This window comes from Silene latifolia, chromosome Y, assembly GCF_048544455.1.
Source record: "Silene latifolia isolate original U9 population chromosome Y, ASM4854445v1, whole genome shotgun sequence".
Classification (NCBI taxonomy): domain Eukaryota; kingdom Viridiplantae; phylum Streptophyta; class Magnoliopsida; order Caryophyllales; family Caryophyllaceae; genus Silene; species Silene latifolia.
This window is the reverse complement of record NC_133538.1, coordinates 141333105-141348657: the sequence shown is the minus strand read 5'-3', so window position 1 is coordinate 141348657 and position 15553 is coordinate 141333105. Positions and strand designations below refer to the sequence as shown.

The window sequence follows — 15553 nt, the reverse complement described above, 5'->3', positions numbered from 1 at the left end:
CCTATGCCTAGTACTCGGAGACGGATTCGGCTCATTTTCCGCTGCATTCTTCCCATTTCTGCAATATTACACAAAAACACAAAAGTAGACGGAAATAGGGAAAATAGTAGCATAAACTACACATTTGAGCTCTGAAATGCGTGTAAAAGAGGGTGTAAAACATCATATTTTAGACACGCATCAATTGTATCCCTCATGTATAAGAGGGACTGCCTACGTATCCACCTGAAGAGGTGAAATCAAACCATGCTCGTAGTTCTGGGTTTTTTTGTTTTAGTGCAAATGGATGTTGCCTTTGACAGATAAAAGGACCTTCGAAATGGCAAGGTGCCGCAACTTAGACTCGATAAAACATGCAATATCAAATCAGAACGCGTTGAGGAACTTGACTTGAAGAGGGTGCTAGTGGTAGAACTAGGCTTGGGTTGTTGGTTTCTATGGTTCAAGGGTAGTATCTCTTGATTTGGTCTAGGTTGGTCGGGTTTGTAAAATCCTCCCCATCTAGGTCACTCAGTCTCACTGCGCCCCTCGAAAGCATTTTCTTGACCAGGTACGGCCCGGCCCAGTTAGGTTTGAATTTTCACCTCGGATCGACGGGCAGCGATGCTCAAACTGACTTAAGGACAAACTCGCCCTCCTTGATGTTCCTGGGTTTGACCTTCTTGTTGAATGCCCGTTGTATACGTCGGTATAGCCGGACGTTGTGCAAGGCGTTGAGTCGCCGTTCATCTAGAAGAGTGAGTTGCTCGTACCTTCGACGACTCCATTTCGCCTCAGGGACTTGACTCTCCAGTAAGATGCGTAGAGAAGAGACCTTTAACTCTACCGGTTGAACTACCTCCATACCGTATGCTAGGTAGAAGGGTGTGGCGCCTGACGGTGTTCGAATGGAGGTTCGGTATCCCCAGAGTGCGAATGGAAGCTTGTTAGGCCAATCGCGGTAGTTGTCTTGCATTTTCTTGATAATTGTGACAAGAGTTTTGTTAGCTGCCTCCACCGCTCCGTTAGTTTGAAGACGGTAGGGGGATGATCGATGTCGTTTGATCTTGTATTTGTCCAGCAAGGTCTGAGTTTCCGCCCAGAAGTGAGAGCCTTGATCGTTGATGATTTCATGGGGTACCCCATACTGGCAGATGATGTTGTTTTGGATGAACTTGGCCACTTGTTTGGCGGTCAAGACTGCATATGACTATGCCTCTACCCATTTGGTGAAGTAGTCGATGGCGACGAGGACGAAGCAATGCCCCTTGGTGCCTACCGAGTTGACTTTCCCGATGATGTCGATGCCCCAGGTTGAGAAAGGCCAGGGTGAGGTCATTGTGTATAAAAGGGATAGTGGTATGTGTTGTATGTTGGCGAAGATTTGGCAATTGTGGCAATGTTTGACGTAGTTACGGCAATCGGCTTCCATGGTGGTCCAGTAGTAACCTAGCCGTGTGATTTTTCGAGTAAGCATCATTGCGCTCATGTGAGGGCCACATTCTCCGTCGTGGACCTCTCCCATGACGTTTTTGGCTTTGTGATGGTCAATGCAAAGGAGGAGAATTCCTTGGGGTGTTCTATTGTAGAGTTGATTTTGGTTTCTCACGAATTGTGATGCAAGTAAACGGATGGCTCTTTGTCCTCTTTGATCAGAGTTGGGAGGGAATTCGTTTTTGGTTTTGTATTTGAGGATGGCTTGGTACCAAGGTTCATCATGGCTTTCCTCGTCGTCGTTGATGGCACAAATGTGGGCTAGCTCGCTCCTTCTCTCGACACATAGGGGCATTGATGTCATATCGTCAGGTATGTTGACGAGCGCGGCAAGTTTTGCCAGGGCATCAGCAAATTGATTTTCCTCTCGTGGCAAGTGGAAGTAGTCGATTTGGTCGAAGAACTCGGCCTCTTGATTGATCTTTGCTCAGTAGGGAGCTAAACTGTCACATCGGATTTTCCATGATCCGGACACCTGATTGATGATGAGTGAGGAATCGCCGTGGACCCTTAGTCTCTTGATGCCAAGTGTGATGGCTGCTTGTAGGCCGATGAGGCATGCTTCATATTCAGCGGCATTGTTGGTGACGGAGAAGTCTAGTTTGACCGAGATCGAAACATGTTCTCCCTCCGGTGATATTAGAAGGATTCCTACCCCGAAGCCTTTCAGATTAGATGCACCGTCGAAGTATATGTCCCATGCGTCGGAATCGGCACAAAGGATGTCTTCGTCAGGAAGTGACCATGTATCAGTCGTTGGATCCTCGTTGACGGGATTTTCTGCTAGGAAATCGGCAACTGCTCTTCCCTTGATAACCTTGAGGGGTACAAACTTGAGATCAAACTCGGACAGCATGAGTGTCCACCTAGACAGCCTTTCGTTTAGTACGGGTTTTTCGAAGATATATATGACCGGGTCCATCTTGGAGTAGATGTGGACCGTGTAGCTGAGCATATAATGCCGCAGCTTCTTTGTTGACCACACTAGGGCAAGGCATGTCTTTTCCCGTTGGGTGTACCTTGTCTCGTACTCAATCAACTTTTTCCTGAGGTAGTAGATGGCTCGTTCTTCGCTGTCGACTGTTTGTGATATCATAGCTCCCATGGCTGTGTTGGTAACAGTCAGGTAAAGGGATAAAGGAATCCATGGTTGAGGTGGCATGAGGACAAGAGGTTTGGATAGGATTTCCTTTATCCTGTCGAAGGCCTTTTGACAGTCATCGTCCCAATCGGTGTGATCGGAGGCGCGAAGCTTCTTGAATATCGGCTCACAAATCATGGTGAGATTGGCAATGAAGCGACTGATATATTGGACCTGACCGAGAAATCCTCGATTCTCCTTCTCGTTCCTAGGCCGAGGCATTTGTTGAAGGGCTTTGATTTTGGTTGGATCAATCTCAATGCCTCTTTTGCTGACGACATGTCCCAAGAGTTTTCCGGAGGTGACCCCGAATGCACACTTCTGAGGATTTAGTCTCATGTTGTATTTCCGCAGATGAGCAAAGAATTTCCGAAGGGCGTTGATGTGGCCGTCCCGTTCTCTTGATTTGACAATCATGTCATCGAGATATACCTCTACCTCCTTGTGAATCATATCATGTAGGAGAGTGGTAGCGGTTCTTTGATAGGTTGCTCTGGCGTTGATGAGACCGAAGGGCATGACTGTGTAGCAATATGTACCCCACTGTGTAGTGAAAGCAGTCTTATTCATGTCTTCCTCAGCCATTTTAATCTGGTTGTACCCAACATACCCGTCCATGAACGATAGGAGAGCATGCTCGGCAGTATTGTCCACCAGAATGTCAACATGTGGCAAAGGGAAGTCGTCCTTTGGACTCGCCTTGTTCAGATCCCTGAAATCGACGCAGACCCGAATTCTTCCGTCTTTCTTTGGTACGGGCACAATGTTGGCCACCCAGTCGGAGTATTCAGACACTTTGATGAACCCAGCCTTGAACTGTTTGTCCACTTCTTCCTTGATTTTTAGGGCCCATTCAGGATGCATCCGGCGTAGTTTTTGTTTCACGGGTTTGGCTCCGGGCTTAATGGGTATCCGTGCTCTTCAATTTCCCTGTCAATCCCAGGCATGTCTCTATAGGACCAGGCGAATACTTGTATTCGTGGAGGAGGTCAATGAACTGTTGTCTTTCCGAGGGGTCCAGGATTGTCTCTATCCTAAGTTCTTGAGGTGTGTTGTTGGTTCCTACGTTAATAGGTTCGGTCTCCTCAATGACAGGGGTTCTGGTTTCCCATTTGTCAAGTTCTTTGCTAGGTGAGGTGGATAGTCACTCAAGTCAAATTCCTCATAGTCATTCAGAATTGCATTGCAGTTAAATTGAGACGAGTCATAAGCAAACTTAGCGTTCATTAAGTTGACACGAGTGAAAAGCTCGGAGAGGACAGACATCTCGTGGTCAGTCAGAGGCGACACAGCAGAGGAGGTGGCCCCTGGAACAGGCTCCAGGTTGTCACCTTTCGCGGGAGTGGGGATGACCCTTGTAGACTCAGCCTCTGAATCAGCCACGACCTTATGATAAAAGAGTGGGAAGGGGACCTTGACTGGGACATCAGGAGTGTTAGGAGCTATGCCAGATTCTGACTCCGACTCAGACTCAGATTCTTCTTCACTTCCCTCCTTGAACATAGGGCCTTCTCCAGTTGTGATCTTAAGAATGCGGTCTTGGCGATCGGCCCACATGACGATCTTCCTCCAGCCCTGTGTAGCTTTCTCCGGGTCAGTGTCGGAGATCAAGGCGGTTGGGTTAAACTGATTGTCCTTCAGGGCGATGTTGATGATGTCCTCATACTCGAGGTGCTTGATGTTATCTTCTCCAAAGAGGAGAGTGACAGCTTGCCCGTCGAGGCATGACGATGGCTTAGACTCAGTTGAAGCAGCTTCGGTGTTGTCGGGGATGAAGTAGCACGCCTGGAAGACTTCCACACTCGGGTACCTGGCCTTGTCTACAAAGTCGTAGATCGGCTCCAGAAAGCCATGGTAGAGCTCTGATTCTCTCTCGGGGACAAAGTATCCGTTGAGGGTCAGATGATAAGGGCGGAGGATAACCCCGTGCTTCTTGCGTTTTCGAACTAGGAGGTTCATCTCCTGAATATCTTTATCGGTAGGCTCATATCCCAGTCCGAAGGGAATGTTGGGGACCTTAGCCTGTTTCAAGGGAGGTAAGGTGCTCTTCAGTGGGTTGAGGGGTAAACCCGGGAAGTAACCCTGGCGCATCATGATACAGTTGACTATGAGGTTGGCAAACGGGTCACAATCAAAGGGCGTCGATTCATGAGTTATGGCATTCACGGCTCGGAACCCCCACATTTCATTGTCATCCTCCTCGATGGCTTGGGAGGCTATTCCCTTTCTCATGACAGCTTTGATCGGGGAAGCAGGAATCGTGTTTGTTTTCCCGTTAAAGGGGACCCTGATTTTATGGTGGAGAGTTGAGGTAACTGATTTGACGGCGTGAATCCAGGGACGTCCCAGGAGCATATTGAAAGAGGCGTCGATGTCGACCACCTGAAAACTGGTTTTTCTTTCCAATGGTCCGGTTGCGACGGCCAGAGTGATAAGCCCCGCGACTTTGCGACGAGTGCCGTCGTAGGCACGTACTCCTTGATTTGTTGGGACCAAATCAGCTTCCTTAATACCCAGCTTGTGAGCAGTCTTGAGGGGAATGACATTCACCGCGGATCCATCATCCACAAGGACCATGGGCACATTCTGCTTGAGACATTGTACGGTAATGTACAGGGCAAGGTTATGGTAGGCTCCGTTGGGAGGGATATCTTCGTCGGAGAAAATGACTGGGTTGTTCAAATCAGGGGCGTCCCTCGTCATGTGCGCCACTATTTCTTCAGGGGAAGAGGTTGAGGGCACAGTAAGTTTTCCCAAGGCCTGTAGCAAATCCTGTCGATGCTCAAAGGATGTCGCGATCAGTTGCCAGATCGAGATCTCGGCTTTTGCCTTCTGAAGCTGTTTGAGGATTGAATTCTCAGAGGCCTTCAGTTGAGTGTCTACTTCCGGGACGACTTGGTCGTTCGTTGTTGGGACGACCGTTGGATTGTTCGGGTTCTGATAGGGGTGTCCGGACCGGGTAAGGTGACCGATCTCTTTCGCCCGTTTCTCTTTCTCTGGGATAAGGTAGACATCTTCAACATCATCTCTCCAGATGCCATTGATTTCAGGATCTCGAAGGCACCTTGGAGGTGTATTCCTCGGCGGGCAGTTTTTGTGAGGGATATTTTTGTAAGGGTAATTTTTGTGAGGGTAGTTTTTGTGGGTTTGATTATTGTGAGGTGCATGCCAGAATGGTCGCGGGAGCAATCCGTCCTGGTGAGGGTAGTTTTGGGCGCTCGGGGGACTCTCCCTCGGGCGTGGTGGCGGAGGATTGAAGATAAGTCGATGGTAGGCATTGTCAAGTCGGGTGATCCTTTCGGAGAGACTGGCCATAGCTTCCTCAATCTGTTGGAACATAGTGAGCATAGTGGCGGCACTGAACACAAACACCCCGTCTGATGGATCCTTTTCCAAGGCGTTCACCTTGTCATCAACTGGCAGGATGAGGTGAGAGTAGTCCAGAGTTGGCTCATCGTTAGAGATGGCGTGGATTCCCAGAGGATTTATTTTGTTGTTTGGCTTAGTCGGCGGGGGTAAAGGTAAATCCCCTTTCTCAATCATGTCTTGGATGATGTGTTTGAGTTTGAAGCAGGTTTCTGTATCATGCCCTTTCCCTTGATGGTACTGACAATAGGCATTGGGGTTCCAGAAGCGGGATTTCTTAGCATCGGTCGGATCCGGGTTGGGTCCGATTGGTTGTAGCTTTCCCTGGTCCATGAGCCTTTTCAGGGCACTTGCATAAGTTGACCCTATATTAGTGAACACTCTCTGGGGGCGCTCAGCTCTCTTAGCAGATGGTTCAACGAGATTGACCTCGTCAATTTTGTTTGTTTGGCCGTAGGGACGGGATCCGGTTGAGGTGGATCCTTGGTAGCCTCTCCCAGTGGTCTTGGCTAGGACACCTTTTCGGAGGTCGTCTTCAATGCGTGTCCCTAGAATTTGTAGATCCTGGGAGGTCTTGATATTTTGGTACCTTAGTAAGTTAGCGTACACTGGGCGAAGATTGTTGACGAACTTTTCCACCAAAGTTGATTCACTCGGCTTACTGACCAACTGAGCTCCAACGGGTTAAGAACTCGGTGAACCCCTCCTTGTCGTTTTGGGTTAGAACCTCAAGGGTACGGGTATTGGCTTGGATTTTAACATTGTCAGCATATTGTTTGGCGAATTCAACTGCGACCTCATCCCAAGTAGTAAGGTTTTTCGGGTCAAGGGAGTAGTACCACTGGCGAGGGATCGGTTCCAAGGAAGACGGAAAGATCCGGGTGAAAAGTTCCTGTTTGACCTCTTTTATGGCCATGTAGTCTTTGAAGGCATGAATATGATTGAGCGGGTCCTCCACTGCTTTGAACTTAGGTACATCATTTAGGGTAAAGTTGTCAGGTAATTGATCCCCAATAGGTTCGAACCTTCAGTTGTTCTCAAGATGGATATTGTTACCCCGGGCTAGGAGCTGTTCTTCCAAGAGCTTTAGCCTCTTCTCGATTCGATCGAGGTGGAGCATTATGTTCTCCAGTTTCCTTGTTTTCCAGGGCGTCGATACGGGCCTCGACGCGATCCAGGGCGACCTTAAGAGCGGTGAGCAGGCTGGCTAGCTGATCAGTCGTGACATCTCTGTTATTATCATTGTTGTTGTTGTTGACAGATGAATTTGAAGACGGGGCCAAGGCTCTGAGGCAGAAAAACGGATCACATTACAACTCAATCCGAAACGGTTAAAAGACTGAACGCAGACAACACAAAGGACGAGACAAAGATCAGACTCAACAAGACGAGGGTGACCGTGTGTGGTTCCTCGGTGCTGACTCGATTTATGACGTGACGGTGTTGACCGAACTTTTAACATGAGTCCAATTTAAGGGCGTGACGCCATTGGACGGGTCTCGTGGTGAGACGACTCATAAGTAAAGACCCATAAGTACGTTTGCTTCGACTCGATAGACACGAGGCGGAATTGGAATGGTGGACTGATGTTTTCGAAAATAGAAATTTTCAAAAAGATTCATTTGTCACTTTATGGACGGCTTCCGAAGATAGAGATCTCCGCAAGTCGATCAGTTGAAAGGGTTGTCTTAAGTTTATTTGCAAAAGACGGTTTGAGTTTGAGTCGGCTCGGAAAACAGTGTATTGTTCCCCAAGACGGTTTTTGAAATTCAAAATTGTATATTTTGAAAATCGGGTTTGAAATGTTTGAAGAGGTCTCGGGGACGGTGCATGGTCCTCGGGATCTCGAAAGTGTCTCGAGAAAAGGGTGTGTGCTTTTCTCGGGTTTTGAAAGAGCCATTGTCGGCGCGAAACGGGTTGAAATCCGTGTCTAGACGCGGCGATTATAACGGCGTAAAAAGGTGATTTGAAATGGTTGTAGAAAACCGGGTTTGTAAATCGTCATTACGACGGCCTAGAAAGGCGTGTTGAAAAAGTTATAAAAACCGAGTTTGAAAATCGTCATTACGACGGCCTAGAAAGGCGTGTTGAAATGGTTATAAAAACCGGGTTTGAAAATCGTCATTACGACGGCCTAGAAAGGCGTGTTGAAATGGTTATAAAAACCGGATTTTGAAAATCGTCATTACGACGGCCTAGAAAGCCGTGTTGAAATGGTTATAAAAACCGGGTTTGAAAATCATCATTACGACGGCCTAGAAAGGAGTGCAACGGTCGGCGAAAGACCAAGGTTTGAAACGGCCATTGTAACGGCGCAAAAGGGTGTTTTTTAAAAGTTTTGAAAATGACACGAGAGGACTTATGATCAAGTAGCACATAAGCACTCACAGTTTCATTATATTATGCATTATGCTAACATGGGTTTTGGCTTAGAAGGGTGGGTTACACACCAAGCAATCAAACCCCGATTTGCGAGAGGGATACCAATCAAAACAAAATGTGTAAGGAGGGTGCCCTAGCCTCGTGATCGAAAGTGATGAAAGCTCTTTGACGAAACAGAAATGTGTAACGTCAATGGTATGCTTGACTCAATCGGGATTCGAAACGCGGGGATGAGAAAACTCACGCCGACGAGACGAGCCAATTGGTCGAAAAGGGTTAGGTTGTGGGCCCTGACAAGGAACCCGACCGTGACCGTAATATCAATTAATGCATTCCAACCAAGACCTCGTTCGAGTCTCACCATCTAGGGATCACAAAGACATAAGTGTCCTAGTTTTCCCCAGCGGTGTCGCAAATCTGTGAATATGGCCACCTACACGCCAAGCCAATCTGTGGACGTATAGCGGTCTTTTGAAAGCCACGCTCGGCGGCGTAAAAATGCTTTCGACCGGATCGTTTTAGATCGGTCGATTTCGTCTCGGTAAGGGTCTCGAAACGATTAGAGATGTTCGGAGTCGCCACCAAGCATTTGTGGGATGCTTGGAACCCGTTCGAAATCCACTTTATACCTTGGTCAAATCGAAGCACAAAGCAGCGTTTGACATAGGTACTAAAGATGAGGAAATCGTCCCTCTTTAGCATCCTATCTCTAGAATGACTCTCATACGCCCTGGATAAGGTCGTTCACTATCCAAAGTTTTTGAGTAAGAGGTGAAGGTATGTATTGGGAAGCCCTTTAATCAGACACACAATCCCGCCCGCGGTAGCGGCCTCTACTGATCGATCTTGGTCGGTTGAATGCAAAAGTTGATAAAACGGTTTAAATGCATGAATGCACATCCAATAATTTAAACCTAACATGTGAGAGCTTTCTAAGTCGGTTGATTTAATCTAAGTATCAAGTATAAGATGTCGAGTTGGATTAATGATTGATTTGCATGCAAGACGGAAATTAAACATCCATTTACCAAATTAGGTTTAGGGTGCATAACGTGATTCATTTGTCTTGGTAAAGCGTTTTGCAAGTATGATTTTGAATAAGGAAATAGTCATCTGATTCGACCTATATCCGGGCTAACCGGAGTCGAGATCGTCCTAGACGAGTCTTTGGAAAAGGGAACAGTCCCGTGCATGCAGACGGCTACATGAGGCGCGAGCGCCGGCGTACAAGGGGCCTCCCCTGGTTTTGAAAATGAGAAAGAAAAGGCCCGCTTGAGGCGCGGGTCAGCCTACGGTTATATGCCGTGTTCTGACCTTTTGAAAACGTTATAAAACGTGTTGAGAAATGGGTATTTGAACCCGACTTGATTTGAAAGGGTCGTTTAGACCGCATTTGTTGATTTGAGGAACGAGACTCGAATAATCATCATTGTTTTGATGATATTCGGTGTCGGGTTCGACTTTGACAAACTTGACATGAATAGTTTTGAAAATGATTATGAACTAATTGTTTTAAGTTCATTTGAATGTAATTAGTCGGTACTCATCATCGTACCCGGATTAAAATCCGGCATGGTATGTAGAACCAAGGATGACTTTGTGTTGGGGACTAATATGCTTGTTTTGAAAATGTAAAGAAACGATGAAAGGCTTTAAAATACCTCCCAAAAATAAAATAAAAGGCTTTAAAATACCTTTTAAATGTTATTAACCAAATATTATCACCGAAACACGGATTTAACCGTCATGGTATGAGGAACCAAGGGTGAAAAATGTTTTATGGTTAAAACAAATGAAATAAAATGAAAAGGTTCGAAAATATTTGAAATGGTAAAAATCGATTGTAAATATGAAAATGAATTAAAGGGGAAAGACGAGAACAAACACGGTTGAGTTCTGACCTGGACACCCCATTTAGGCGCGGGCAAGCCGGCGAGCCAAGGGGTTTCTGTCTCAGGCCAAAAATCAGTTTCGGCTCGTTTATCCCATGTTTTGGTTCATGTTTTGCATGTTTTAGCATGTTGTAGTCATGAAACAAATAAAAACATGATAAATAAGGATTTTTACACCCTCATACTTACATGTTTGGTTATGGCGAGTGACCAACGTAAGTGTAACAAATCGTTTGGTCGGAAAAAACTCGGTTTAAAACCGTTTTGGTAAGTAAAAAGAGTGTTTTAAGATTAGTGATGGTGTAGTGGTCGAAGTGGTCGGTCAAGTGATTTAATGCACGATGACGGTACCAAACAATATGTAAGGCTTGTATTTACGATCGGTAGGTCGTAAATACGCGTCGGATTGTGACTTAAGAAGTCGAGTCGAGAATTTTAAGGGAGAAAAGAGGGGGCGGACGCTCGCGTAAGTTCTCAAATGGGGGCATTTGAGGGGTATTTATAGGAAAATGAGTGGTTGTGTGAGTTTTGAGCGACGTGGCCACCTGGGCTGCTCAAAGAGGCGCGAGCCACGTCACGGGTCTTCGAGTTGTCTTGTCGCTTTCACACAAGAGCAATCATGATTTGTTCTATCCTAGGATTTGTAGTCATATGTTTGGTACTTGACCAAACATAAATCCGGGAAATCTTAGCATATAAAGTTTTGAAAGTTTTGTTTTTGGTGGTTGAATCGGTTTGACTCGTTGTTGGAGTCGGGATTTGAATTTTTGAGTCGGTTTTTGGTCCGGTGTCGGTTTTGACTCTAGTTAGTGTCACTGCGACCCCGTCGTCGTGCATTAAACACTCCAGGTATTTTTGAAATGTTTTATTTTCGAAATCGTTTTACGTTTTCCGACGTAAAGTTGTACACAAACTGTCGATCAAACGCCGCGATTCCAAAGCATGTTATAATCCGATAATCATCGGGTGTTTGTTGGAGTCTCAGCAGATACTGGGTATCTACAAAAACACACTAACCATGCACCCAACCATAACCGACCATAACCAACCATGTTCACACAACTAGAAACACAACCATACCGACCTCAAAACTACCCAAAACACATGTGATCATCTCCTACCCCCCTTAAAAGACCAAGGTTACGACCCCGTAACCAAACATACCCGCGCACAAATATGTGGATAACGTTCCCTCATTACTTCTTCCGGCTCCCAAGTGGCTTCTTCCACATTATGATTAGAACATAGGACTTTAAGCAAGATAGTTACCCTTCCTTGTCTTGCGCACCTTACGATCCAATATCTCCTTTGATACCTCCGCATAAGTTAGAGCTTCATCCAACTCGATATTCTCAACCTTGAGCACATGTGATGGATCACTCACATATTTCCAAAGTTGTGACACATGAAAAATATTATGCACTCGATGAAGAGATGGTAGTAAAGCTAGCCGATAAGCTACTCCACCTAACCGATCCAAAATCTCATATGAACCTATGAATTTTTGACTCACCTTTCCTCTCTTGCCAAACCTCATCACGCCGCGTAGAGGTGAAACTTTCAAGAGGACCTTGTCACCCACTACAAACTCAATCTCCCTGCGGTGCAAATCCGCATAACTCTTTTGCCGATCGTGAGCTGCTTTCATCTTTTGTCGAATCAAGTGCACTTGCTCAACCATATCTTTTACCATCCGAGGTCTCAAAACCATAGCTTCAGCGCTATCGTCCCAATACAATGGACTCTTACACTTCCTACCGTACAACGCCTCAAAAGGTGTCATCCCAATGCTCGTGTGATAGATGTTATTGTATGAAAACACTATCAGATCAAGTCTATCCTCCTAACTCCCAAAAAACTCCCTCGCACAAGCTCGTAATATATCTTTTAAGGTTTTGATAGTCCTTTCAATTTGACCATCTATCGCAGGATGAAACGTCGTACTCATCTTTAAGGTAGTCCCCATCAATTCCTGCAACTCTTGCCAAAACCGTGACATAAATCTCGCATCTCTATCTGACACAATATCCTTTGGTACCCGTGTAACCGTACCACATGCTTCCTGTGGGTCTTTCATTGGAATAAAATGAGCTCACTTTGTCAGACGATTGACGATTACCTAAATCAGATTGTTTCCCTGCCGAGTCTTCGGTAACCCCACAATGAAAGCCATAGAAATCGATTCCTATTTCTATTTCGGTACCTCAAGTGACTGAATTCTACCTTGTGATCTCCGTTGCTCTCCCTTTACCCTCTGACAAGTCAAACACCTAGCCACAAATTTCGCTATTTCTTTCTTCATACCGGGCCACCAAAACGTCTTCTTCAAGTCCTTATAAAGCTTGTCACCTCCAGGATGTACCAAATAAGAAGTCCAATGAGCCTCCATCATAATCAACTTCTTCAACTCAATATCATTAGGCACACACCGCCTCCCATTGAATCGAGCACTCCCATATGTATGGATAGAAAATCTTGAAACTGTACCATTCACTACCGTTACTTTCCACTCTTGAATGTTGGGATCAAATATCTGTTTCCTTTTGATGTCATCATAAAGTTCAGACTCGATAGTTAAATCGCCAATACCATCTCCCTTGCGAATCATATGAATCTCCATCTTAGTCATCTCATCCTTCAATTTATCAGTGACATGGGGTGCATAGCGAATGCACACTCTTCCTACTCAAAGCATCTGCAACCACACTAACCTTCCTTCATGGTAGATAATCTCCAAATCATAGTCCCCAATCAACTCCATCCACCTTTTCTAACCATGTTAAACTCCTTCTAAGTGTAAATGTACTTCAAACTCTTATGATCTGAAAACACCTTAAAGGTTGCCCCGTATAAATAGTGCCTCCAAATCTTTAGAGCAAATACAACCGCACCCAGTTCCAAAACACCTTTTCTGACCAAGTTAAACTCCTCATACGGCTTCAACTACCTCGAAGCATAGGCACTGACCTTTCCATTTTGCATCAAAACACAACCTAACCCATTATTCGAAGCATCGGTATAAACCTTGAAGTCCTCACTTCCTTCAGGCAAAGTTAGAATGGGAGCTGTAGTGAAACACTCCTTTAATATTTGGAACGCCGTCTCACAACTCTCGTCCCAACAAAATCTGATCTCTTTTCTCAATAAAGTTGTCATAGGTCTAGCGATCTTAGAGAAATCCTTCACGAACCTCCTGTAGTAGCCAGCTAAACCCAAGACTCCGAATCTCAGCAACATTCTTTGGTGCTTCCTAGTTTGACACCGCCTCGATCTTACTAGGATCCACCGATACACCATCTTTTGAAATCACGTGACCCAGAAAGGCCACCTTCTCCACCGAGAACTCACACTTGGATAACTTAGCATATAGTTGATTATCTCGCAAAGTCTGTAGTACCAACCTCAAATGCTCCTTGTGATCCTCTTTAGTCTTAGAGTAGACCAAGATATTATCGATGAAAACCACCACAAACCTGTCCAGAAACAGACTGAAGATTCGATTCATAAAATCCATGAACACCGTCGGTGCATTACTCAACCCGAAAGGCATCACCACATATTCATAGTGATCATATCGCGATCAAAAAGCTGTCTTAGGAATATTCTCATCCATAATCCTCAACTGGTGATAACCCGACCTCAGATCAATCTTAGAAAATACTCCGGCTCCACTCAACTGGTAAAAAAGATCATCAATACTCGGCAAAGGATACTTGTTCTTCACGGTGATATGGTTTAGTTCTCTATAGTCGATGCACAACCTCATACTACCGTCCTTCTGTTCCACGAATAAAATTGGTGCACCTCAAGGCGATACACTAGGTCGGATGTATCCCTTATCCAACAACTCGTTCAGCTGCTTCTTCAACTCCTCCAACTCTGTTGGTCCCGTACGGTACGGAGCCTTAGATATAGGTCTCATCCCCGATTTAAGCTCAACACTGAAATCAATGTCTCTGTTAGGAGGTAACCCTGGTGTATCCTCCGGAAAGACATCACATAACTCACCAACCACTGGTATCCCTGCTGCTGACGACTCTTCCACCCGAGTATCCCTCACGTGGCAAAGGATCATAGGACACCCCTTCCTCAAACATGACTTTAACGTCATAGTTGCAATAATCATCACCATGGGTTTTACAACAAACCCCCGGTATGACACTTTGACTCCCTTAGGCCCCTTTAAAAACACTTTCTTTTGACGACAGTCTATCTTGACCTCATACTTACCTAACCAATCCATCCTTACTATGACCTCAAACCCATCCATAGGACACTCAAGCAAATTAACTGGTAAGTTAACTTGTCCAACCACTATAGACACCCCTTTATAGAACTTATTATAAGACACTGACTCCCCCGAAGGTATAAACACATTATCCCTTAACAACACATGCTCCCTCAAACCCATAGTTAAGGTATAACCCCTAGACACAAGCGAGTCGGTTGCCCTCTAATCAAACAAAACAAAAGTCGGTTTATTATTAACAATAAAAGTACCAGTGACAACATGCGCATCATCCTTAGCCTCATGTTTGCCCATCATGAAGAGTTTGCCATTGTTCTTCTTGTTGGGAAATGTGTCCTCAACAATAGTGCGATCACATGATTTAAATATCATTATTAAATCTCATTTTAGAATACATGCCAAAATTTGAGTCCACACATATCGGTAATGATTGTTATTAGAGTTTGATTGATAGGATCCACCATTGTTGGTTGATCGGTTATAGTCCCCTTAGGTCATACCTAAAGGGTAACACTCTTAATTGATTATTTAATTGATCCTTGACCTCCCTTAATTGTTCCAAAATTGACCCGATTTTGGAAGTAAAATTTACGTATTTCATTATAGTATGATTAAATGAGATACGGTCTAAGAATTAATTGTTTTAATTTCCCTAATAAGATCTCTAAGAAAACAATTCTTTGAATGAATAAATTAATACGCGTATTTATACTCATACCAAGTTATTATGTTTGTGACTTTTGACCCATATGATTGTAGCATTGCAAGGTTTAGTTGTCGCTCGTACTTCGACCGCCTCTTCCCCATGCACGAGATCTCCCACCATAACTAAACCCTCTAGAATAGGTTCTAGCTTGGCTGTGGTTAACACGCTTGTGGCTTGACTGGTTGCCACCCTCACTTTCAGCTTTCCTCTTCTCATTCCCCTTTTTCCTGGCCTCCTTAGCCATATCAACTAACCTCTCTGCATGCCCCGCTATCTCATAAACATCTTTCAGATCCAAGATCACCCCGGCTGGTAGCTTTTCTATAATCTTCAGTGCTAACCCT

General features: G+C 45.2%; 1 protein-coding gene across 1 annotated transcript; it reads right to left on the bottom strand.

The window, feature by feature from the left end:
- Positions 1–14059: 14059 nt before the first annotated feature.
- LOC141629073 (uncharacterized) lies at positions 14060–14665 on the bottom strand. Its single transcript, XM_074442138.1, has one exon. It carries the CDS (start codon positions 14663–14665, stop codon positions 14060–14062), a length of 606 nt encoding a protein of 201 aa, XP_074298239.1.
- Positions 14666–15553: the final 888 nt, after the last annotated feature.

Bases quoted from the DNA above. Each gene is read 5' to 3' on its own strand.
- LOC141629073 (XM_074442138.1), bottom strand. From the start codon at position 14,665: ATGGGTTTGAGGGAGCATGTGTTGTTAAGGGATAATGTGTTTATACCT.